Source organism: Meriones unguiculatus, chromosome 7, assembly GCF_030254825.1.
Source record: "Meriones unguiculatus strain TT.TT164.6M chromosome 7, Bangor_MerUng_6.1, whole genome shotgun sequence".
Classification (NCBI taxonomy): Eukaryota; Metazoa; Chordata; class Mammalia; order Rodentia; family Muridae; genus Meriones; species Meriones unguiculatus.
In genome coordinates this window covers 114,992,011-115,017,245 of record NC_083355.1, presented here as the reverse complement: position 1 = coordinate 115,017,245, position 25,235 = coordinate 114,992,011, and the positions used below count along the sequence as shown (strand labels likewise).

General features: G+C 45.9%; 1 protein-coding gene across 9 annotated transcripts in view; it reads right to left on the bottom strand.

Annotated features, from left to right (window-relative positions):
- Ppp2r5c (protein phosphatase 2 regulatory subunit B'gamma) overlaps window positions 1-25,235 on the bottom strand; it is a 127,257-nt gene that overhangs the window by 36,206 nt on the left and 65,816 nt on the right. For all 9 annotated transcript variants that reach the window (XM_021645040.2, XM_021645041.2, XM_021645042.2 and 6 more), the window contains 2 exons: window positions 16,528-16,727; window positions 514-624 (listed from right to left, as the gene is read on the bottom strand). In XM_021645040.2, coding sequence (XP_021500715.1) covers window positions 514-624; window positions 16,528-16,727 — 311 coding nt within the window. The remainder of the gene's footprint in view (window positions 1-513; window positions 625-16,527; window positions 16,728-25,235) is intronic.

The window sequence follows — 25,235 nt, the reverse complement described above, 5'->3', positions numbered from 1 at the left end:
TGAACAAGCCATGGGGAGCAAGCCAGTAAGCAGTAGCCCTCCAAGGCTTCTGCATTAGCTCCTGCCTCCAGGTTCCTGCCCTGCACCTTCCTTTGATAATGAATAGTGATGTGGAAACAAAAGCCAGATATACCCTTTCCTCCCCAACTTGCTTTGGCCATGGTGTCTCATCATAGCAATAGAAATCTGAACTAGGCCAAAATCTGAAGTCAATGTGATCAGTAAAGTGGGCATCATCATAGAGGACACACAGGTAAGTCTACATCTCTGCAGCTTGTGTAACGGGTCCATAAAATCACTCACTCACTCACTCACTCACTCACTCACTCACTCACTCACTCAACTCACTCACTCTTCTCCCTCTTGTCCTTTCATACCCCCTCTCTGTTCTGCTAAAACATTTTCAGACCAGAGCTTCCTTTAGATGAGAAGTCCACTGGTGCACAGCTAGAAGCTCGGCCACCACACACATAGCACACACCATCCTATCTGAGTTGGTGCCAGGTCCAGTACCTGCAGATGAGGCCAGGCTGCTTCTAACGTTGGTTCATCTTCTTCTGGATCGAATTCTGCTCCCGTAGGATTGGAGGAGGGTGGCAAGGTTCGAAACATGTTAACTGCAAACTAAAACCCACATATTCCATGGTCACAACCAGGACACTTCAAATATTACCAAGAACAAAGAAACACTAAATAATCCTAGTGATAGATGCTTCCCATCCTAAGATGTCCTCTTTCTTAAGATTTAAAAGCAGTGTGGGTCTCCAAAAGAAACAGGGTCAAACCTCTATCTTGAAATAGGCTTTGCGGGCAGTGGGCCACCAAGCTGATTGCTGTGGTCACTCTGACTCTCAGCTGTTAAATGAACAAAGGCAGCTGATCCTAGTAGATCCTAAGAGGTTGGCATTGACTTGTGAGACTGTTCAATCCAGTGAGTGGGGGGAGAAAAAGCTAGGAAAAGACAAGATGACAAAGGCCACAAAAAAGACTAAAGAAGCGAGAACAATGAGAGAACAGCAAAGGCTGCTGCCCAGGACCACAGAACACAGGCAGAGAGCAACTCCTCTGGCAGCTGGAGATCACTTGGGAGACTGCTTGCTAGCACAGGGAAGAGTTGACAGCAGAGTCTGGCTGAGCAGTGCCCAAGGGCTGGCTGAGCAGAGCCCTTACTCTATCTAAACCTGCACAGAACACTTTGATTGGCCAGTGACGGAAACAGCAAAGTCTAGTTTCTCTAAGTCATTAACTTACTTTTTTTTTGTGTATGTTTACAATTTTTGTGTGTAAGTTTAAATATGACCTATTATCTTATGACCACTATAATCCCACCAAATGCCAATTACAGCCCTGACAAAAAGTTCTTGTCCTACACTGTCAAATGCAAACGCCGAAATATCTGGCATAAACGCAAATGCCACCTCCAGGACATCCTCCTGGGAGTCTGGCGAGCCTGGCAGCTGAGAGACCTGCCCAGCAGGCAGACAGGTACTTCATAATTCCCTGTTTCCCCTTCTTCCTAAGGGTTTATTTTCATCTTCTGTGTCTGAATATCTCACCTGCATGTCTGACATGATACTGCGTGTGTGCGTGCCTGGGCTTGTGGAAGCCAGCAGAGAGTGCTGGATGCCCTGGAACGGAAGTTACAGATGGTTGCAAGCCACTGTGCGGGTGCTGAGAACCGAAGCCATGTCCTCTGCAAGAACAGCCAGTGCTTCAAACAGCTGAGCCCTCTCAAGCCCTCCTTGTTTTGTTTGAGATAGGCTCTCACTATATATTCTAGGCTGGACTGGAACTAAAAATGTAGCCCAGGTTAGCCTCAAGCTTGAAATCCTCCTTCCTGGCCTTCTGAGAGTCAGAAATATGTCATCACCAGCAACTATTTCTTCTTTTTTTACTGTCAGTAATACCTACTTTGTAACCTGGCATTTCTTATGATGTCACCAGCAATAAAAAGTTGGAGCGGCTGTGTAGTTTCTATGAAGAAAGACATGAAGGTACAGAAGACAGTAGAGGAATGCAGAAAAGAAAAAAAAAAGGCTGGAAATTCAGAAACAATGTAAAACCTGAGAGGAAGAGAAGTCCAGCTGCTAAGCCTCAGTAGTGCCCACAGAGCGCTAAGTGTCAGCTTCTGCCTTCTGGGGATTGGAGCCCTTTGTGATGCAAAAAACGTGCACCAGGTCCCCTGAGGCCTCCCAAACAAGGGAGGACAAGCAATGGAGACAAGCCGGTGTGTACAGGATGTTTCTTGGTAGACGGGGGATCAGGACCAGGAGGGCTTCCTGAGGTAACAAACTGTGAAGCTCAAGGATGAGACAAAGAAATAGGATGAGCCTAGCCACAGACAGCCTGGTTGGGCCATGAGGTCCTCTCAGAGCCTGCCCAACGGTGGCAGAACTGATTCTGTCACCATCAGCCAAGTCCCTGGGCTTCCTGTACCTTCCCAGGCTGTGAATGTACTGGGAGAAGGAAGTTAGAAAGAATCGAGTCTTGTCTGGAATGATTGTCCCCCTTCTCAGATGGAGAAGAGCTAAAGGGCCTTAAAAATAATAGGAGACTAGCTCTGCTCTCTGGTGGGTACAAGCTGCAGGCTCAGATAGGAGTCATCTCAGGAGCAGAGGAGGGCATCTGGATACCCAGGAGGGTCAGCATACGCAGAGGCTGGGGATCCAGGGGAAGATCTTTGTGATGCTGAAAGCTGCCCACAGGCATGGATATGCCACATAGGAAGGACTACCACACTGCTGGCACCTACAGGCAGTGATGGAGCAAAAAAGCAAGTGGTCCCCTGCTTAGAGACAGTGAGAGGGGCCCCATGTTAAGTCCTTCACAGGTGATGCCTCAGGAGGAGATACAGATAAAACTCAGAACACAGCTTCAAGCAAGTTCAGTTTCAAAGATGACACGGGTTATGTAACCCACTCCAGAAGTACTTAGGAGCAGAACTGTGGTGTCATGGACCCTGGAGAAAGGCAACGGCTGAGGAGGAAGATGGCAGCAGCGTCATCGGACATTGTTACCCAAGGAGTTCTCATGTAAGAAAACATGACATTTGAGCTCCCAGCCACTTTCTTTCTGCACCAAGATACACTGACAGTGCTCCTTCCCAGAAAAGTTCAGCGAAACTCTAAGGCTTAGTGGGGGAAAGTGACAGAGCTAAACACACAATGTGACACTCCAAATTATACTTGGGCTTCTAATCTGGTAGCATTTTTAATAGAAGACAATTTGTGGAAGGACACAGGTTGGGAAAAGTGATGGTGCTGATGTCACTTCCATGCTACTGGGACCTGTGGTGTTGGGAGTGATGGAACCAAGGCATTAGCAACATCGTCTATGACAGGGATGGAGGGCTGGAAGCCTGAGGCACTCTGTAGGGTGTGCCAGCTTGGCCATGATCTTGTAAATGAAATGCATACATTCAGAGGACATACGGAGATACAGATATATAACAGGACCAGGTCACATATGGGAGAGTAGCACAGCCCTGTCAACAGCACCTTTCTGTGACCTCTTCTTATTTAGAGTCCTGACAGTAAAAGGTATTCTGCCTGGGGCTCAATGTGCCATCTTTAAAAAGGGCAAACTTCTTCTTCACACCAGGCTGCTCTTCTTCACACAATGTCTGCAGAAGCATTCTGTCTGTTGTCACTGTTCAGCATGTTCTAAATAGATGTTAAGAGCAGGCTTGCAAGTGTGCATGTGTGTATGTGATCTGCAAAGCCCCACCTGTGCCCTGATGGGGACCAACAATATCAGAAAGCACCGGCACTCCCATTCTTACCAAGTCAGCCCTGCAGACTTTTCTCAAATTGTCTTCTTCTCCGATTTAAAGATGAGACAAACCGGCCCGAGAAACCATGTTAAAAGAAGACTCTTCTAGTTCAGCAGCCAGTGTCAGTTCAATTTCTGACACATATTTTATCTTATATGTCAGTGCAGGTCCCCATTCTATGATCCGACTTCATCATTCTGACTCTACATCTAACTTCTCGGTGTAGCCTTTCTGTACCTACAATAGCCATTACCAATGGGTAGCTGTGATGTGAAGGACAGTTCCAAACAGAACAATGATTCTCATTCCAGAGACGCTTCTGGTAAGACAGTTTTCATTTCTCAGCCCTGGCTTCTGTTTTTAATCACTGAGAGCTCCTGTTCCCCTCACTCCCATTCCCTCAGTCTTAGTGAACATGGTTTCTGTTGGGAGTCTGTAGACTGCAATGGAATATCAGACTTCAAGAGACACATTTCTGAGAAGTTTGTTAAGCTGTCTTTAGTTTGTATGTGACATACCTGTAAAACACAGACCCAGACTGATCAACACAGCTGGGCCGTAAGACACAAAAGCCAAAAAAAAAAACCAAAAAAAACCTGACACCTGAGAGTTACAGATCTGGCTCGACTGTGTTCAGAGAAAGCACAGAAACTCATAGAAGGCTCTACCCATACCTGTGGCGTGGTGGGACCTTCCTCACCTGAGGCAGTCATTTCCTACAGGAAATTTACAAACTGAATTTATAATCTTTGTTGCGTGACATCAGGTGTCCTTCTCTATTACCTGTGGCTCACCGCCATAGGTACCCTGGCTGGTCAGTGAACTCCAAGGATCTGCTGACCTCCCAGTACAGGAATCACGAATGTGTGCTGCTGTGTTGGGCTTTTTCATGGATTTGGAGGATCAGAACTTGGGTCCTCATAATTGCATGGCAGGCATTTTACCTACTGAGCTATTTCCCCAGTCCTGAACGCAACCTTAAACATGATGAAACAAATCTTTGATAAACCTGGTGAACTTGGCTGGCTCTGCAGTAGGCCTCATAAACTTGCACAGAGCAGGTCCTCTGGAAAGCACACACCAGTTCCTTACTAAGTGCAATAATTACCCCAAACTGCCAAAGACAGGGCACCATTAGCTCTCAGCTAACCATCCCTGTGCCCCTCACCTAAGCTCCTGCAGGGTGCTCTCTCTGGACTGCACATCTCAAATGCACCCGTATAGGGTGGGATGTGTGTGTGTGTGTGTGTGTGTGTGTGTGTGCGCCAGGTTCATGTCATTCATTCCCTTACCCCGGACTCCTACAACATTCACTCAGTAATGGTCCAGGGGAGCAAGGCAGACCCTTGTTTTCCATGATTTAACCTTCTGCACAACTGGAACCACTTTCAAACAGTGTAACTTCCCTCCAAATAGGTGCATATACATGGTATTTAAAACTCACACTTAAAAATCTTACATTTGTTGTAATAAATAAATAAAAATTTAAAAATCTTACATTTGAATGCTTTTCATTTTTACAATTTATTCAAATATGGTTGAATGTCTCTCATGCTTGCTACCAGAGCTGTGTGTGTATATTATATACAATATACATACATATATATATGAGCTATGAGCTATTCTGGGGTTAGGATACAGTTTTAAGCACAAAATTCATATGTTTAATATATACCTTAAACACATAATCTAGAGGCAAGTTAAAACAATTTCCCCATTTTAGGGGCCTAGGTCAAGCGTAAAAGTTTCCATTGTGGTATTATGTTGATGTATAGTTTTCAGCTAATGAATGTTTATTCTGCATGTGCTATTTTTTAAAAATAAAATTTATTTTTATTTTATGTACATGAAAGTGCCTGGATGTGTATACTGCACAACAGTGTGCCCTGTGCCAGAAGAGAGCACTGGTTCTCGCAGATTTGCAGTTACAGATAGTTGTGAGAATCCTGGTGTTGGGAACTGAACCTGGGTCCTCTGGAAGAGCAGCAAGGGCTCTTAACCATCACTTCAGACACCCAACTTGCATGTTCTAAAGTAACGGTTGAAAATATCAGGGAAATAAACATTTACAATCTTTATAGGGTATTAAATAAAGGAAATATAGTTACAATTCTTCTAATAATTCTTCTAACAATCCTGAGTATTTTATGGTGATTGCACGACTCCGTGTGCAACACTATCTTGCTTCTGATAGTGATACAACAGGCCACTCATTTTAGAGTATGAGTTTAACACTTTTTAGGTCAAGAGTAAAAAAATTCAGACATGACAACTATTAATTCTTAAGGCAGTACAACTGGTATGTATTTAAGAACAACAGTAGGAAGGCAGTGGCTGGGGCTCAGCCAGCAGAGTGCTTGCTTGGCATGCATGAAGGCATGGGCTCCGTCCCCAACACATCACAGAACAGAGTACGTGCTTGTAGTCCTAGCACGTGGAAGGTGGCGACAGGAGTGTCATGAATTCAGGGCCATTCTTGGCTAAGTCACCAACCTGAGCTACAAAAGACTCTGTTTCAAACAAAACAAATCAAAAAACCAAACCAGACCAAAACAACTACTTCTGAACATTCAGTGGCTTGGGAGAGGACTTCCCTTTCATGCACAGACCCTGGATTAACTCCCAGTACCACAAGAAAGGAAAGCAGAACAACGGTGGATCAAGAAAAGTACCTTATTTACCATGGGCCAACAGAGAGTTTTAGGTAGATTCTGCATGTTGTGTTCGCAATGTTTTGTTTTGTTTTCTGAGATGGGGCTTCTCTGTGCAGCCCTGGCTGTCCTGGACTCGCTTTGTAGACCAGGCTGGCTCTGCCCCTAGACGCTTGGATTAAAGGTGTGCCCTACCATGCCCTGCTTTCCCAAATGTTCTACGCTGACAAAATTTCAACATGAAAGGCTGAAAGTATGGTCTAGTGAGTAAAGGTTACTCCTAGATTCTACTCTCACCATCCTAACACATTTGTTTTGTCTAGCAGATTGATGGGGTAAAATGTGAGGGGGTTTAGGAGGCTTCAGAATATCCCATCAGTACACTCCACCTCCCACATAATGTAAGAAAGCTCAGAGCTACGGCACCTCCACTCCCCAGTCATTGCCATGCCCCATATACCAACTGATGCACAAAGGCACAGAACCATCACTTCTGCGGCTACCTTTACTCCTACATCCCAGTGCTTACTGCTGGGTCAGTTGGGGACAAGTGTCAGAGGAATGGGGTTTATTCTAGCAAGTAAAAACATATGAAATGACATTCTTCTGATCCTAGGAGCCCCTGTAATTGCTATCAGCTTTCTGGCAGGCTGAAGAGCCTGGAGAAAGTGCCCAACAGTAAGGGCAGTGTGAACTTGCAAGGCAGGGTCAGCCCCACAGAGGAGGGAGCTGCACAAAGTTCTGCAACTGGAAAAGGTCCTGTCATCGATTAGCACGGTATCACACAGCTCTCTGACGGGAGAAAACTATCAAGAGGCTGTGAAAACACGCAAGAGGATTAGGAAGGACCCAGTAGAGTTGGCCCTTTACCTGTGGGTCCCATGTCCCTGAGGGTTCAGTCAACCAAGGCTCAAAATGCTCCGTCTCTGTTGAACATGTGAAGCCATGATCTTCTGAACAATACAGTGCAACAACTCATTACACAGCATCTGCACTGCATTAGGTGTAAGCATCTGGAGATGACTAAAAAGCAGGAGGTAAATGAAAAGGATAGGAGGACATGGTTATGTGATATGAGGCCCGCATATAAAGGTCTTGAGCAACCCCAGATGTGTGAATCTCCTTGGATATTGAGCGGTGACTACACTAGGGGAGCCTGGAGAGAGTGGCTGCATTCATTATGCAGACGAGGAAATGTCCCAACCCATGGAGGCTTGGATCCAGTGTGAGAAGGGCCTTGTCTTGGCAGTGGAAAGTTGTTGGCCCTGGGCAAGTATGGCTCAGGTCCTGCCTAATACACCTTAAAAACAAAAACCAAAAGGATCAAACTATTTCCATATTTATTAATTGCATCTTTTGAGTGTGCCTCAAAAACACTTAAAGGAAAAACCTACACAGGACTCAGCAGGACAAAGTCTGCAGTTTTCCACACACAGATAAAGATGACCAGACAGGCAGAAACGCAGAGGAATGTACCATTCTTCTGAACTGACCCGACTGATGTGGGTCTCAGCAGACAACGGTGTTGAGGCTGTAGTGAGTGCAAAAAGTGAGGAATAGACACAGAAGCTAAATCCAGGTACCAGAGATGACAGCCACAGTGGCGAGATGAGAACTACAGGGTGGAACATGCAACACCAAGGGAGAGAGTGGGAGCCTGAAGACAGAAAGAGGAGAAACAGGTAGGAAACCCAGGGACAGCAGAAAGCAAAGAAGCAGTACCAGTAAGTACAGCTCTGAGAAGCCTAACGTGACAGTGAGATCTAATACATGGCAGTGTCAAAGAACACAGTGGAGTCCAGAAACAGACTCACTAACAGAGTCAACTGATGTACAACAACAGTAACAAAGCTGTTCCATGGAGACCGGCAGCTTCTTCAATGACAGAACAGCTCAACATCCACATGCTAAAAGAGCCTACAGACAAACAGAACCCCAGACCTAAATGCAGACTATAAACCTGAAACAAACACAGGAGGAAGACCTTTCTGAGTTCTTCAGACATGGCCTCACAGTATTAGCAATTAGAGAATGAGTCAGAACTGACTTCATCTAAATGAAGAACAGAATTCTTGGGTGTTAACACATGCTGGCCTCGGAACCTATTGCAATGTGCACCAATGTGTCCAAAGTCCATGTATAAACACAGCAGCTTACGGCCAATGCTGAAAGCAACCCAGCATCGTCTCCTGGAAAAGGGGTAAGCAGCTAGGTACTTGTATGGTAAAAAGCATAGCAAGCATTTATAGGGAACTACTGACTTGCTCAACAAGATGAATATCAAACACTTGCTTAGCAACAGAAACCAGATCCCATCGGTCACATCAGGGCAAACCCACTGCTCAGACATCCTGGCAGAGACCATGGCACAGGTATATAGAAAGATTAGTGGCTGTCAGATAGAGAAGGAGCTGGGTCAGAAGCTCCTTCAATTCCTGGCTCACCCCCACTCCTCACCCTGGTCCTTTTACTCTCTCCATTGCACTCCAAGAGCAACCTAGCAGTTGCGATGGCTTGATACTTGCTACGTTGACCAGCCAGCCCTAGCCTTGCCGCCGCCTTCCTGCTTGTGCCTCCCACGTACTGGGATTGCAGGGGTGAGCCACCATGCCCAGCTTTTACCTAACAACAGGAGAGCTAGCTCTCTGAGACGTAACGAACAAACAATTCACGATGCACACTTGACTCATTGGACACATTCCTCACAGCATACCTGTGAAGCCATGTATGACTAGATAAACTCACTCAGCACCCCCAAAGGGTTCTCAACAGTCTTCTCAAAGAACCAACCAAAACAAAACAAAACAAAACAAAAAAACCCAAACCGGGGGGCTGGAGAGATGGCTCAACGGTTAGGAGGACTGGCGGCTCTTCCAGAGGTCCTGAGTTCAATGCCCAGCACCCACATGGTGGCTCACAACCATCTATCATGTGATCTGCTGCCCTCTTCTGATGTGAAGGCACACGTGCAGGCCGAACACTTTATACATAATAAATAAATAAACAAATAAATGCATGTTTAAAAAAAAAAAAAAAACCCAAACCAAAATGAATCAGCTGGCTGGAAAGGGACATAGGTAGAGTAGGGAGAAGGGGAAAGTGAAGAAAAAGTTTTTTTTTTTAAATTTGTTTCATCTGTTACAAAAATAAACATGTATTTCTTTTACTATTTAAAACCATCAAATAAGGAAAAATTTCAAAATTGTAAGAGCAGATCTCAAAAAATAAAATAAAATAAAACAAAACAAAAGTTTCAAAGTGAACTTGTCACTCTCCTTTAAGCCACATTATTATGAAGCTGGTAAGACAAAAGCAATGAAGTACAAAGGGGCCACGCGACGTAACCCGTCCTGGGAGCAGGTGTCGGCGGCTGGCGGTGTGGAGACTTCAGAGACGAGCTCTCCTTCCTAATTTTACGCGCTTTTCTTTCCTGCTGCAAACTGCCATCACCCTCACAAGTACCCCTTTTCACACTGGAGCAACAGTGCAAAGCAGAGGTGGGTGTCCGCCGTCAACCATCACGTGGCACAGGAGATGACCGTCCTGGGGTGTGGGTGTGAAAACCTCGCAGGCCTGTTCCAGCATATCCTGAGAAAAGCCTGTAAGCTAATGTGTAATCGGGTATGCATCAGTGACTAAATTAATGGGGCAAGCTCTAAAATAATGGGGTGAACTGGAAGCCTGGAACTCGTCCTGGAAGCCAACACGAGTCCTACGTGGGCAGTGCTAGCATCACATCACACAGGTCCTTCATCTTAAGTGTTTTTTTTGTTTTTTTTTTGGTGGAGTTTTAAAGACAATAAATGTGGTACATAGTCATTGCTAAAATGATTTTAAAATCATCAAAACATACAGCAAAAAGGCATTTCCAAGGGCTCAGTACAGTTGGGACTGTACTCCTCTAGATTTATTTCATAACCACCTTAAATAAGTAAGCAATAACTCAGCCTCTGTTGCAGGAGTGACACTTCTGTGTATTTCGTGACTCACTTTCTATTTGCTCTTTTGATTTCATCCTTATCAATTTATTTTTATGTCACAGACATAAAATGACACCTCACACCATGTGCTTTTAATATCCTAGCCAGTGCTTAACCTAATCTAACTAACTGTCCATGAAATAGTTTTGCAGTTTAATGTCCTAAAAACAAGCAGGCAATAAAAAGTTGGGTGTGCATATATTATGGGATGCTTCCCTGGCATGAATAAGGCTTTAGGTCCAACCTCTAGTACTGCAAAAACAAAATACTCACACTAAACCAAACCCCTAAAGCCACAGAAATTACCTAATTTCAAGGTATCAAGGTCTGCAAATGAAAATTAAAAACAAGGGGCTGGAGAGTTGGTTCAGTGGTTAAGAACACTTATCATTCTTAGCAAGGACCCAGGTTTGATTCCCAGCACCCACATGGAGGCTTACCACTTCCTCAGGCACCAGGCATGGATGTGCTGCATGGATATATGTGTGGGCAAAGCACTCATGAGAAGAAATGAAATCTACAAAGACTTTCTTAAAAAGTAGAAAACAGAAACAAAATCTAGACTGCCCGACCGAGAAGGGAAGATGCATTTCAGGGCCACCTGGTAGATGTGCTTTCTGCAGAGCCCTGGAGGGATGTTACTTTCTGGCCTTCTCCTTAGGTCACTGAGCAGAGATGACAACTTCTTTCTAACACTTCCTGTGTCATCATGTAAGGCAAAAGACTGTGAGTGCCTCTTGTATATGGAAGCCAGGGGCCAACCCTGGTTGTCGTTCCTCTGAGGCTCCATGCTTTTGTCGTTTAAAGACAGAATCTGTCACTGGCCTGCTACTCACTACTGAGGAGTCCAGGCCTGCTGGCCACCAAGCTCTGAGGAGTCCTTGTCTTTGTCTCCCCAGCACAGGCACTGCAAGTGTGTTCTACCATGTTCAGCTTTTTAAAAAAATTATTTTATTTTATTAACATGGATTGTGGGAACTGAACTCAGGTCCTGCTTGCTAAGCAAGCACTTTACTGAGTCATCACCCCACACTGTGATAGCTTTTTTCTCTGCACTAATTTTCACTTAAGAGAACTGAGCTACTGGCCTCAAGTGACACAACTAGGAGGAGGAACACAGGAGAGACAAGAGTGTTCTGTCCTCATGTCTCTACAGCGCACTCTTCCCCAACACGGTCAGCGTACCTGCTCCTCGGGCAGGCAGGAGACACGTGGACCTCAGGCCTGGTGTCCTAGGGCTACTCTTTCCCTGGAGACTGCAAAAGCCACTACCACATAAGGACGTCTAAGAGAATACATAAAGCTGCACACTGAGCATGGGACACGGGCAGAGATGAAGTTGTCCCCGTGGTCCGTGGACCAAGTCTGAGTACACACAGCAGTGAGCTGGGTATCTGCACCTACAACTGAGTTGCCCTCCTACTTGAAGTCAGAATCCTGGGCAGTAGCCCCTCCCCCTACCACATCTGTCCATGCCCTACCACCACCCACACCTGCCCATTTCTCTTGGCCATCCCAGCCAAGTAGTTTACTCCACTGCTTCTCTGAAATGCCTCAGCGCCTGTCTGTCAGTCAGCCTGTCCCATAGCACCTCCATGTCAAAGCCCTTCCTACATGTTCTCTGCAGGCAGCCAGAGGGAAGAGGCAGGGAGCAAACCCAGGCACTGCTCTACTGTTGAGGTTCATGAGGATTCCAGGGGCCGGACTCTAGCGGCACTCAGCCCCAGCCTCTTTTGGTGCCTCAGGCCTTTGGAACTTTGTTCCTGCCAGGCACCACCCTGCTCCACACTCTGACTCTGTGTGGATCAGCTCCTCCTCCTGACATGACAGCTCAGGTTCCCAGGGCAGCCCTCAGTTCTGATCTGTGACTATTGCTGTCTGGTCTTGTCTGACAGCACGCCTGGGCAGGCTCTGTGAGGGCTGGGACCACACTGCCACTTTCAGTGGAAGCACCCCAAGGCAACAGGGTCATCTTGAAAATACTGATTTGCTGAGTTATACTGATCCTGATTGGCTTACCTCACACCCATACTACCAAGCCCAAATCCACTGAAGCTCACATGCTGACAATAAGTATCATCAGTTATTTCCTGGAAGTATAGTCTCATTTTCCTTTTTTTAAGAAAAATGCCTGTTAAATACAGAAGTCTAAATCATAGGTTTTTAACAGCAATTGTTCAGGTAGAAACAGTTTCCATGCAAAAGTGGCAAATTCTGTACCACTCCACTGCACATTTCTGAAGGCATTGGCTCAAGGCCCCTGTATACCGTGCAAACAACAGAGCCATCTTCCATAGCTCATCACACCATAGTAAAAGGCCACTGACGGAATGGCATGAATAGTCCACTATTTTAGCCACACCTACTTACTGTGGGTGTGTGGATGTGAACTCAGCAGTCAGTTTAGGGCCGCCGGCTGGCTTCTCGTTGTCAGATATTGTACCCACTACTGCCTTTGCCTCATCAGCACAATGCCAACATAGTAGCAGAGTAAAAGTCTTGGGTGTTGCTATGGAAATATGTGACTTTACAGATTTTCTGAAAGGTCTTGGGAACCAGAAACCTGGGATGAGCTGGACGAAGATTGGAAGCTTCGGAAATCGTATGTACAAACTGGGTCATGAATCCAGTCTTTTTCGGATTTTGAAAGGCTCCAGCTCTAGAAGGTACCTCCTTAAATAGCCCCCACAAGCAGTCTCCCCTTCACTACTTTTGAGCATCAGAAACACACTGCAACTTAGTTTGCCACCTGCATTTTCGCCATTAGAAAATGTCCATGCCTGAAATGAACAGATTAACTAGACAATTTACTTGGAAGTGCGTATGGCTGGGTATGTCTACAGTGAGCACGCAATGGCGCTTCGCAATGCAAGCCTGAGAACCGGAAGGCCAAGTGTGCTCTCTGCATCCTGCTGCTCGGCACATTCCCGGATGGAAATATAAAGTTCCTTAGTCTGGAAAGGGAAAGGGTCACACTAGCTGGTCTGTAGGGCTCTGCTTTGTAGTGGGCTAACACCTTAGTATATGAAAATACACAGCGCACACGAAAAGACGTCAGACAGAATGCCAGTCGGAACCACAGTGAGTTGCCAGGCACCACTCACGAGGGCACTGGAACCAAACAAACAAGTAGGCTCTGGAGGTGTGAAGAGATGCCCACACAAGACTAGAGACAGGAGTGTGAGCTAGTGCGGCCATTCTGAAAACAGTCTGGCAGTTTTTCACACTATGCAGCACACAGAACACTCCACTGCTAGGTACACAGCCAAGAGGGACAGTTTGCACCGGTGCTGCTTCAGGGAGGCTTTATGTGTAAAGGCCCAAGTCTAAGTTGGCATGATGGTGCCCGCGGGCGGATGGATCTCTGTGAGTTCCAGGCCAGCCAGGTCTACATAGAGGTCCAGGTCAGCCAGGGCTATCTAGTGAGACTGTCTCAAAACCACACCAAAACAAAGAGAAGAGCAGAAATAACCCTCATGCCCACCAGCTTATGAATGAGTGGACAGATGGCTCTTCAGGGACTCAGGTTTGATTCTCGGCACCCACATGGCCGCTAACAACAGTCTGTCATTCTAGTCCCAGAAAATGTGACATCCTCTTCTAGCCTTTGAGGAACATGGCACACTGACATACGTGCAGTCAAAACAAAACACCCACACACATGGAATAAAAATAAAATTCAGGAATCTCAAGAAAGTCTACCTATATAATGGGTTATTATGATAAAATTGTTCAAAAACTGAGAAATGAAATACAAGCATAGGCTATGATATGGGACTCTCTGGAAATGCTTGTCATGAAAGACATGTTGTATGAGACCATTTCATGAAATGTCCTGGACAGTCAATCTACAGACACAGAAAGCAGGTCAAAGGTTGCTCAGGGCAAGCAGTGCTGAGGGAGCAAGACAGGATTTCCTTTGGGGAGAAATGTTGTACCATTAGAAATGATGAGTGTATATACTCTATGTCAAAAACACAAATTCCTTAGGCAGGGGTGAACTGCAAGATAAAGAACATCTTAACAGCCATTAAGAAGGCACACAGCACGCTAGTCAGAGAAGCAATGTTTGTACAGCTACACTGCTGTGGATTCTTCAAAGTTAGTGGAAATTAATGTCTCTAAAAACAACAGGAACAAAACTACATATACTCCAAACAGAAGAAACAGCAGCAGGTTCCTGTCAAGTATGGAAGAAGTGCTGTGTAAGTGGCCACCAGCCGAGGCTGACGGCTGCAGAGCTTCTCGTTAGAATGGACCCAAAGCAGGACTCACAGGGATGGAGGCCTTCGCAGGTTGCCTAAATTCCACATATTCTTTTTGTGTCTCAGGATCACACACCATAGCCACAGCCCAGCCCAGCCTTTCTTCACTGTACTTTTCTTCACTGCTGTCTCTTAGTTTGGGTTTGAAATGTTCCCCTGGGGCATGTGTTTGAACACCTGTTTCCCAGCATGTGGCACTGTTTTGGGAAGGTGGAACCTCTGAAGTGGGAGGTGTGGCTGGTAAAAACGGGTCACTGGAAGTGGGGTTTTGAGGGGCACAGGCTGGCTAGAGTTCTCTTGGCTTCCTGATTCATAAAGATGAGCACAAGTCACATTATAGACAGAACTGCCAACCGCCATGACCTTCCCCACTCTCAGGGAGTTTGTCACAGTAATGAGAAAGTAACTAATATACTGTTAGTGCATGCAGACACAGCAACAAGCAAGACAAGATCCCAGTCTCTCCCTGCTCCTGGTCTGCTCACAAAGCACCAGACAGACAGAAGATTGGGGAAGCCACAAAGACAGACAGATGGAAAGACACACATACAGGCACACACACACACACACACACACACACACACACACACACACACACACACACACAGATATCTGACAGTCTGAGTTGTTCATGACTCTCTTCTCTCTGGATCTTTTCATCCACATGGGAAAGGAGCTGAAATCGCATCAGCCCTGTTGCTTTTCTCCAGTACTGCCATTGTCTAAAACACTGCAGTATTGGCTGGCTTATTCCACCCTGTCTCCCACATGGCACAGAAGCGCCAGGAGGGCAGAAATGTGCTCTTTCTCCCCCTAAGAGTGCCCGACCACAGTGGTGATTCCAGAAAGGCCTGTCAAAATCTCCTGGGAGCCACTTGCTCACCAAGAGGGGGCATGATGCTCAGGGGAGAAAACAGAGGACAGAAGCAGAGACTCTAGCTAAAGCACCTGTGCAACAGGAGTACGAGCCATGACTAACCCAAGAAGCAGTCTCCAGAGCAGCCCAAGCACTTGGGTGCTGCCCCCTGCACCAGTGAAGACAAGTGAAAAGCCGAGTCAAGCAGCTTAGCTCAAGGGTAGGCATTTTACCCAAACAAGGAAGATTCTTCCTTCTTGGTTAAAGAGTATAAATTAGGCAACACTGGCTGCTAAGACTGTTTAAAAACAGAAATATTCCATACTGTAACTGACTTAATTAACAAACTTAATAGGTACCAAGAAACAGATTTAATTTTAAAAGAAAGTTAAGTTCAATACAGTTATCTTAAATGAATGGAGAAAATGGATCTTAAATATCTGATTTAAGAACAAATTTAATAATCACAGAGGAAAATGAAGCTACACCCCTGATATGTGCCATCAGAAAAAGTTCTAAGAGGACTGACTACAAATGTAACATGAAGAATAAAACCACAAAAGCGGCTGTGAAGATACTCAATACTATTCCTTACAATTCCCGCCTTGAGGTCGACTTCCACAGTGTGAGAGAGTTGGAGTTAAGGGCAGAACAAGAGCTCTGACCCCTACCCTGGGCACACGCTTCCTGCTGAGTGCTGGGATCTCCCTGCACATGGATGGGCACGATATTTACTTCTAAACTACACGAGGGCACCAACACTCATGTTACATATGCTTAAGAAGTCAAGCCAAAGAACTCAGAGACAACATCACAGTAAACACAAACCAAGCTCTAACATTTTCAGGGTTAAATGAATGTGAATAGCTTCTCTCCCCATTAGGATCCATGACATTCATTCTTCCTGGGGCCTGTCCAAACCATGGGGGAAGAGGGAGGGAGGGAGGATTTTCCTTGGTGTGGCTAGGATGGGCCGCTCAGCTGAGTGTGCTGTGCCACTTACCATGTGGACGACCTCTGGGTAAATGGGCTCCGTGATCACGTTCCGGTTGTGCGTGATATACTCTACCATCTCACTTAATGCGGCTCGTTTTACTTCCTTCCACTTCAGGTCACTCAGTGGGTCAGAAACAAAGTCAAAGAGGACACAACATTGACGTAGCTTCTGGATAAAAAGCTTCTCTTGATCCGCAGGAGGAACATCTGAAAGGCAAGAGGGAGGGCTGTCAGTCACAAAGATGCTTAGCACACAGGGCCCAGCAGACACTGCTCAGCCTCTGAAGAGATGGGTGAGGGGAAGAGTGGCTAAATATTCCTTAAACAGTGAAGGGGTGTGTGTGGCCCACAGCTGGTCATTGCTGAGCTCACAGGCTGTCACAACCAACCCTGAAGGCACTCAATGGACAAATGCTTTCTGAGCAGCAACACTCACATTCCAGGCCCTCAGCTGAGAAGAAAATACAAAACAAAACACAACAAAAAACAAAATAAAAAGGTGAGAACAAGCAGCAGACAGAGGCAGGAGTGACCAGGTATGGGATGGGGTAGGGCTTCTGGCTCACCAACACACAGCAACTGCATCTGCCCAAAGGCCTGCAGTAAAGGTGGCCCCTTGGTGCCCCTCAAAGTCCCTTCCACTCCTCACTCTGGGTGACACACTCACAATGGCAGTAGTAACAGCCAGGCACTGCAATCGTAACTGGGACATCTTCAGTGAGCCCTTACTTAAAAGATACTGCCACCTTCCATTCCCTTTACAGTGAGACAGAGAAAATACAGAAGGAGGGTTGGAGGGTCACTGTCAGGCTGGCGAGAAATGAAGATAAACTGGATTCAAACACAGTTCCACACGACAGTCCAGGATTCTGAGAAGTTCAGAAAAATGTATCCACCAGTGTGAGGCTGATGGTTTCTCTGGGTGAAGAAGTGACCAGTGGTGCTGATGATGAGGGGATTCGTGCACACACATGGAGCAAGTCAAAGGCTGGCACCATATTGTAGAGCATTTGTGTGCCTCAACCAGTCAGTATTTCCCTAGTGATTAGCAAATGGAACTATGATACTACTCAAGAGCCAAACTATCACTTCAAGTGTTCAGGAGACCATTGGATTGTTATAGAATAAAATGTGCCTGCAGCTCATCTGTTTCAGTCACATGCAGATTAACCCCTCAACGAACCACTGACTATGTTCTGGCAAGATGTCCACAATTCTCTGCAAGGGTCTCTCTCAAGACCATACCTTCCTATATCCAATTGAAGAATCACACGGCCACAGGCTGGTATAGAACAGATGCATAGGGGAGAAACCAGTCACCCACCAGTAAACCAGACATTACAGGGAGTCCCAAGATAGAAAACCAGGCCATTCTTCTCTCTCAAGTTTTGTTTTGGAGACTATATCAATTTTCATAAAACTGTTAACTTGTCTCAATATATACACATATATAATAGATTTATTACTATTTTTAAAAGACAAGTTCTTGGAATATAGCTACGGTTAGCTTAGAACTTGATGGAGGCTCAGGCTAGCCTCAAAATTGCAGTGACCCTTCTGCCTCTTTCTCAGGTGTAAGGCACACAGGTATGAGTCTATAATTCATTACATCTTTAAATGACTTATAAAAACATGAAATGTTTTTCTTTTTGAGTCTCCCCCTCTGGTTTAATTTCAAATGTGGCCATAATGGTAGATGAACTTGCATAACTCCCTTTGGTGAGCGTGAGGCATCCTGAACCTTTCTGTACCAGCCTCCCCAGCAAACCTTTCCACACAGTGCTCTCCCTCGGCTCGAGCCCTTCTTGACGGTCCTCATGTACCACCTCTACTATCAGCTCCTGATCAGGTACTCTACAAGGCCCTTCCTTCCATCTAGCCATCCGTCCTTCCTTCCTTTCTTCCGTCTGTATGTAACTAGGCAGCTGTTTTGCTTAGGATTGCTCACTTCCTGCGTGGATGCCATGTGAGGGCAGGTGCCTTCTGACTGTGACTTCTATTTATCTGAATCTTTAATGGCTAAAACATCAGCGAGAACAGGCACACAGGCACTGCTACATGAATTCCATAACCCATTTCAAACCACACAGAGATAAAAAGCCCTGAAGCAGGGTAAGGAGGCTGGAATGTACACCTGATAAATGACACCTGAGAGAACATGAGAGCCACATCATGTCATCACAATATTAAAGCCTGCTGGCCATCTGAACACCCAATGCTTTTCATGGAAAGGGTTGGTTTTCTTACTAGCCTTTGACCCTCATCAATTCTACACCTTTGTTCACATTTCAATTTGCCAGAATGCTTTAAATAAACACCTAGTTGTCACAGCTTGTCTATGTAGATTTTGTGGTCCGTTCATCTCAGCATTACAAAGAACTAAAAAGCCCACAGGTTAAGCTGGACAATGGTGATGCTCGCCTTTAAACCCAGCACTCGCAGAGGCAGAGGCAGAGGCAGGTGGATCTGAGTTCTAGGTTAGTGTGGTCTACATAATGAGTTCTGTGCAGAGAGGGCTACACAATGAGGTATGTCTTAAAATATTAATTAATTAATTAATTAAAATAAGAGCTGGAGAGCTGCACAGTGGTGGTGCACACCTGAAATCCCAGCACTCGGGAGGCAGAGGCAGGCGGATCTCTGAGAGTTTGAGGCCAGCCTGGTCTACAGAGTGAGTCCAGAACAGCTAGGGCTACACTGAGAAACCCTGTCTCAAAAAAAACCCAAACCAAACCAAAACAAAAATAAGTAAGTAAATAAATAAAATAAGGGTTGGATGTTTGGCTCAGTGGTTAAGAGCATTTGCTGCTCTTGAATAAGACCAACATTTGATTCCCAGCACACAACACATGGCAGCTTGGAATCATCTGTGTCCAGTTCTGGAGGACCCAAAGCCCTCCTCTGGACTTTAGAAGACATAAGGCATGAATGTGCTGCAAAATACATATATGCAGGCAAACACTCATACACATAAAATAGTAAATAAATCTAAAAAACATTTTTTAATTAAAATACTTCAGTTGGCTATTATTTAAAAAGAACAACAGCAGTGAAAACAGGGCTACAAAGCTAAAATAACACACTTCCTGTCAAATATTTCCATGTTTTAAAAGTCCAGGTTAACTTAGTTCTTCCTGGTCACTTTTTTTTTTAATCCTCTTTTTCTGCTGTGCTGATAGGGTAACACAAGGGGGTAGAGATGGGGTAGAGGTGTTAGAGGATCATGCTTCACCCTGCATAGAGGAACGTTATCCTCACACGTGCACTAGTGCTCAGCCAGACTGGGAAGCACAGTGGGCACACACACGTGCAGCTTCGTATATAACCTCACGAAGGGGAGCAAGGAGAATGCCACAGGGAGACAGCCGTCATTCCAGGGATGGGGGCTGCGCACCAGCGGCTGCTCAAGATGCACTCTGGGGTTTAAGAAGCAAACAGAACGTCCTCTAGAAACTGAGATGCACTCATTGCAGTGCACAGACCAGGCCTGTGCTCCAGCTGTCTTGATGATTGGTCGTGGTGAGCTAGGGGCCTGGAGACCACTGCGGGCCAGTGTGTGCCTTAATTCACAACTCCAGGTACAGATTTTAACCCAACTCGGGAAATGTGTAATGGAACAGGCTCATTTGACTCACTATGCCAAGGGGCATTATGTGAACACTGACTTGAAAAAAAAAAAAAGCCAAGGGACGGACACACACACACACACACACACACACACACACACACACACACACGAGGACCTGCAGGCACACATACACACCATACATATACAACACACAAAGCAAACACCAACCCCAAGAGCCACTCCTTCCTCTACCTGCCATCAACACAGCTGGAGCACACACGTCCACCGAGTGCTGTGTGCTGGAATGAACACATCTCAGAAGACCGAGGCAGGAGGACGGCTTCACATTTAAGCCAGCAAGTTTTAGTGAAAAGGAATCTCTGGTCAGGTGTGATCTCACCATATAACGCTGGCTGTCCTGGGCTTGCTCTGCAGACCAGGCTGGCCTCGAACTCTGAGATCTGCTTGCCTCTGCCTCCCGAGTGCTGGGATTACAGGTGTGCCACCATGCCTGCTGCTCTGTAGGTTTTTTTTTAAAGATTTACTTATTTTTCTGTTGCATGTGTTTTCCTTGCATATTCATCATGTGTGTACAGTACCCCCAGAGGCCAGAAGGTGGCACAGGGTTCTCTGGAGTTGCAGACAGTTGGGGGTCACTGTGTGGGTAACTAGTTGAATCCGGGTCTTCTCCAAGAACAAGTAGTCTTAACAACTGAGCTGTCTCTCTATCCCTCTATTTTGTTCTTTTTTTTTTTAATATTTATTTTTTAATGTATATTAGAGTGCTCTGTTTTATGCACACCAGAAGAGAGAATCAGATCCCATTAGAGATGGTTGTGAGTCACCATGTGGTTGCTGGGAATTGAACTCAGGACCTGTGGAAGAGCAGCTGAACTGTGGGTGGCACTGCGGATAGAGGGCTGGACCCTGGATTCACAGCAGCACAGAGAACAGGCCGGCCCTTCCACTCTAGGTTGGCTAGGACCAAAGGTCCAGGAAAAACAGACAGACAGATAAGACAGGAAGAAGTTAAGTCACATTACACACAAAACTCAGGTAAACTGGAGTATCACTGACTTAGATTTAAAAGGCAAGAGCTAATGTCTTAAAAAAAATATGCTGGTTATTTTTTTGTCAACTTGACATAAACTTGGGTCATCTATGAGGGAACTTCAAGAGAGAAAAAATGCTTCCATTAGATTGGCCTGCAGGCAAGTCTGTGGGACCTTCTCTTGATTATGATTGATATGGGCAGGGCTCAGCCAACTGTGGGCAGTACCGATCCTGGGGCAGATAGTCCTGGGTTTTTGACCAAGCCATGGGGAGTAAGGCAGTAAGCAGCATTCCTCCGTGGTTTCAGCTTCAGCTCCTGCCCTGAATTCCCCTCACGATGGACTGTGCTGGGGACATGTAAACTAAATCGACCATTTCCTCCTCAATTTGGTAATGGCAATAGAAAGAAAACTAAGATACTACAGAAGAGTATCTTAGAAGGCTCTCTAGGCATACCCTTAATCCCAGCACTTGGCAAGCAGAGGCAGTGGATCTCTGGAAGTTCAAGGGCAGCCTGGTCTACATAGCAAGTTCCAGGTGAGCCAGGGCTATACAGTGAGGCTCTTGTCTCAAAATTATGCATAAATAAAACAGAAGGGAAAGAACTAGAGGACTTTAGACACAAAACCCAGAAATCTCCAAAACAAAACAAAACACCTCACCAAGAAAACTACAGTAACGCTAAAAACTGTCTTTACTATCACCAAGGAGCTGGGTCTGTGGTCACATGTTTGTAATCCCAGCACTGTGGAGCCTGAGACAGGAGAATCACAAATTCAAGGCCAGCTTGGTTTACACAGCAAGTCTGTGGGTCAGTGTAGGCAACTGTTTAAAAAACCAAAACAAACAAAAATACAACCAGACACTACCAGCTATTCAAGAGCTGGCACACACTCAGCAGTGGGGAGGAGCGAACAGCAAGCAGCAGTTCACGCCCAGCCCACTGCTCCGTGGGCTGAGCGCTGACTACTGCTCTGGCAGACACCTGTGCCCTAGCAGCTGGATACAAGCCTTGGGGCATCAGCATCTACGCACACAACGCACCCGAGAGAACGCCCAGCAGCGCTGCTCTAACAGTTCGTGTCCACCGCTGGGGGACGGAACAGGCACCCTGTGGCACCTGTACTATCATAGAACTATGGGAGTACATGAAACCAGCCAGACAGATGTGGATAAATCTTAACAAAACCCTGGCGTGAAAACAGAAACGAAAAGGAGTTATTTTCCTTTACTTGGCGCACCTGAATCTGTGAAGGACTTAGAAAGGCCTTTGAATGTCTGCCCAGGGTGGGTTTCTGTTTTATAACTACTTACTGTACTTTAGTGTAGCTGCTTCTTTATGTGAATTATATTTTAACATAAAGGTATATACATTAGGTATATATGTATTTGAAAAAAAAATTAAAAGTGCAGTAAGAACAAATAGTGGGGGCTGAAGAACTGGCTCAGTAACTAAGAGCATGTACTACTCTTGCAAAGGACTTGAGTTCGGTTTCCAGCACCCAAACCAGCTGCTCACAACTGTCTGTAACTTCAGCTCCGGAAAGCCAATGTCCTATTCTGGCCTCCATTGGCCTCTACATGGTTTCACAGGCTCATCTTTGTTTAAAAATTATACAATCAAGATGAAAACTTGAGCGACTTCTGATTTTTTTTCTCTATTTACATAATGATCTTGTCTCTCATTTTCTTATTTCTACTAAGGGTTGGGAATTAAGACACAAATGTACAAGATAAAAATTCTGATCTGGTCTTTTGAATCCAAGATGAAAGGAGAGAAACAACTCCTGAAGCAGCTCTCTGCCTTCCACACATGTATTGTGGCATGCCTGAAACCACATGTATACAGGTATAGATACAAACACTAAATAAGATGAAACATTTTAAATTTGTGATTTGGTCTGTTTACTGATCTAAGAAGCATGCTCATGAACCAACAGTGGTATGGGAAGCAGGCCCCGAGGCTCAGAACTGGTCCTGTGTTAAGGATGTCAGAACAACTCCAGGAGGAGGTAGGCCACCTCGGGGGTAAAGCACATGCCTAACATGTTGAGGATTGGGGTCCAGTCTCAGCACTGTAAGAAACGAGGACTAGTAAATCCAACACGTACATGCAGGCACTGTGCCAGCACTGATGCTAGATTACACCTCGCAATTTAAACCATATGGAGACCTGAGTGGCAGCATGGGTGAAGGTGATCCACTATGGATTGAGAGTGGTGTGACCCATTTGGCTCCAGGAGAAGGTAATCCATTACGAATGGAAGGTGGACGGTCATCTTTTATGGTCTGGATATGAAGTAGCTCTCCCCAAAACTCACAAGTTAGGAGTGTGGTCCTTCAGTTATTTTGGGACATTCTGGGAACTTTAGGGGGGTGGGAGCCAGCCAGAAGAAGCGTGCCTCTGGTCCTTGTGGCATTATCTTTCCCTGGCTCACTGCTGTACGCCTCCTTTCTGCTTCCTGTGTGCTGTAAGGCCACACAGAGCCTCCACACAGTCCCACCACCAGGATTGTCTTTCCAAATTCGTGGACAGCACTGAATCTGTACAAGTAAAGAAATACCCTCCTCCCAAGAGTACCGTCAGGTGTTTTGGCTTTGGTGAGAAGTAATTAAGACACGACCCACTCTGCTGTTCAGGAGAAGCAGGAGTCACAGCTAGGGAGGTGTCGTAACTGTGGGGTGCCTCAGCTACGCCAGTTAGAGAAGACTACCTAAGGTAACCAATGTTCCAAGTGCAGGACTTAAACCTAAGGGACAAACTGGTGAGTTCACTCGGAAAGCCAATGTTCTTCAGCAAGACACTGTCATGACTCAACATGACGCCTACTTCAGGGTCTGTTTCCTGTGTTACCCACACTGGTGGTGCTCAGTGGAATGTCTTCACAGAGCAGGGACTTTGCCTTGGCTACCACCTTATCGTTAGCATCTCCCCTGGTCTTGCACATATCTGCTGGAACAGATCAATCTGAGTGGAACACGCTAAGGCCACTCAACAGAGACACCATACTTTCATATGAATTCACAGCCACACTACATGCATTGGAGCAGAGCACAGTGCCCATGTGAGCCTTAAGAAGGGTGAGGGCCTCAGGGCACCACCTGTTCTCCACATGTGTACCCCTCCCCTGGGGTCACTGCAACCAGGGCTCTGTGCAGAAAGACCTCAGAGCTGTGGGAAGACAGACTTGAACCACAGAGGCTTTGCAAGCAGATGAGTGCTACTACTTGATCTCGGGACAAGCTCTCCTTGGAAGAGACACTGAGTTAGGAGTCAGAGCAGAGCAGGAAGACCTACTTTAGCAAAGAGAAGGCCAAGCCACAGCCTATGCCCCTGGCTTAGGCAGTCACCATGCCTTAGCTCTGCTCCTGGGTGCTGGCCTGGCAGGCTGTCATCTGGGTGACAGTGATCTCTTTTGCTAGTATTTTAGAGGTGCTAGGGATAGAACTAGAGGTCTCATGAATGCTAGGTGAGCACTCTACCCCAGCTATATGAACTTGAACTTCACCTTATGAAAGCATGATCCGATATCATAATTTATGTATAAGTGACATGACTAGTTAACCTCTGACATGACCTCTTAAAACAGGCACTGAGAAGCTATTTTTGCTAAAAAGCACTAACTCCTCACTTGGGCCCACACAAAAATCAAAGCCTGACATTTCTGCCTTCGTGTGGTGTCTGCCTGTCTCTCTCTCTCTGTCTCTCTCTTTTTTTTGTGGCTGAAGGCACAGATAAAAGTTATTGTCGTCAACCGTCTCTCTAGAGTGAGGTCTGGATTTCTGGAAGAATAAAACCTCAAATGGCAGGACTGCTACCCACCTCCATGATAGCTGAGGGCAAACCCACAAAGGAGAAGGTGCGTTGTGCTAGAGCAGAAGTGATCATCTTGCAGAAACCAGACTGATCCCTTCAGGTGACGACAGGGACCAGACTTCTCCAGACCCCCTTGAAGAACCTGAAACAGACCTCAGCTAGGACTGCTTGACTACACAGCCCTCTTACCACTTGCCCCAATTCTTCCTCAGTACCCCTAAAGACAGGCACGGGGTCACCGGATCCCTGTATTTGTTCCTCTTTCCAACATGGCCAA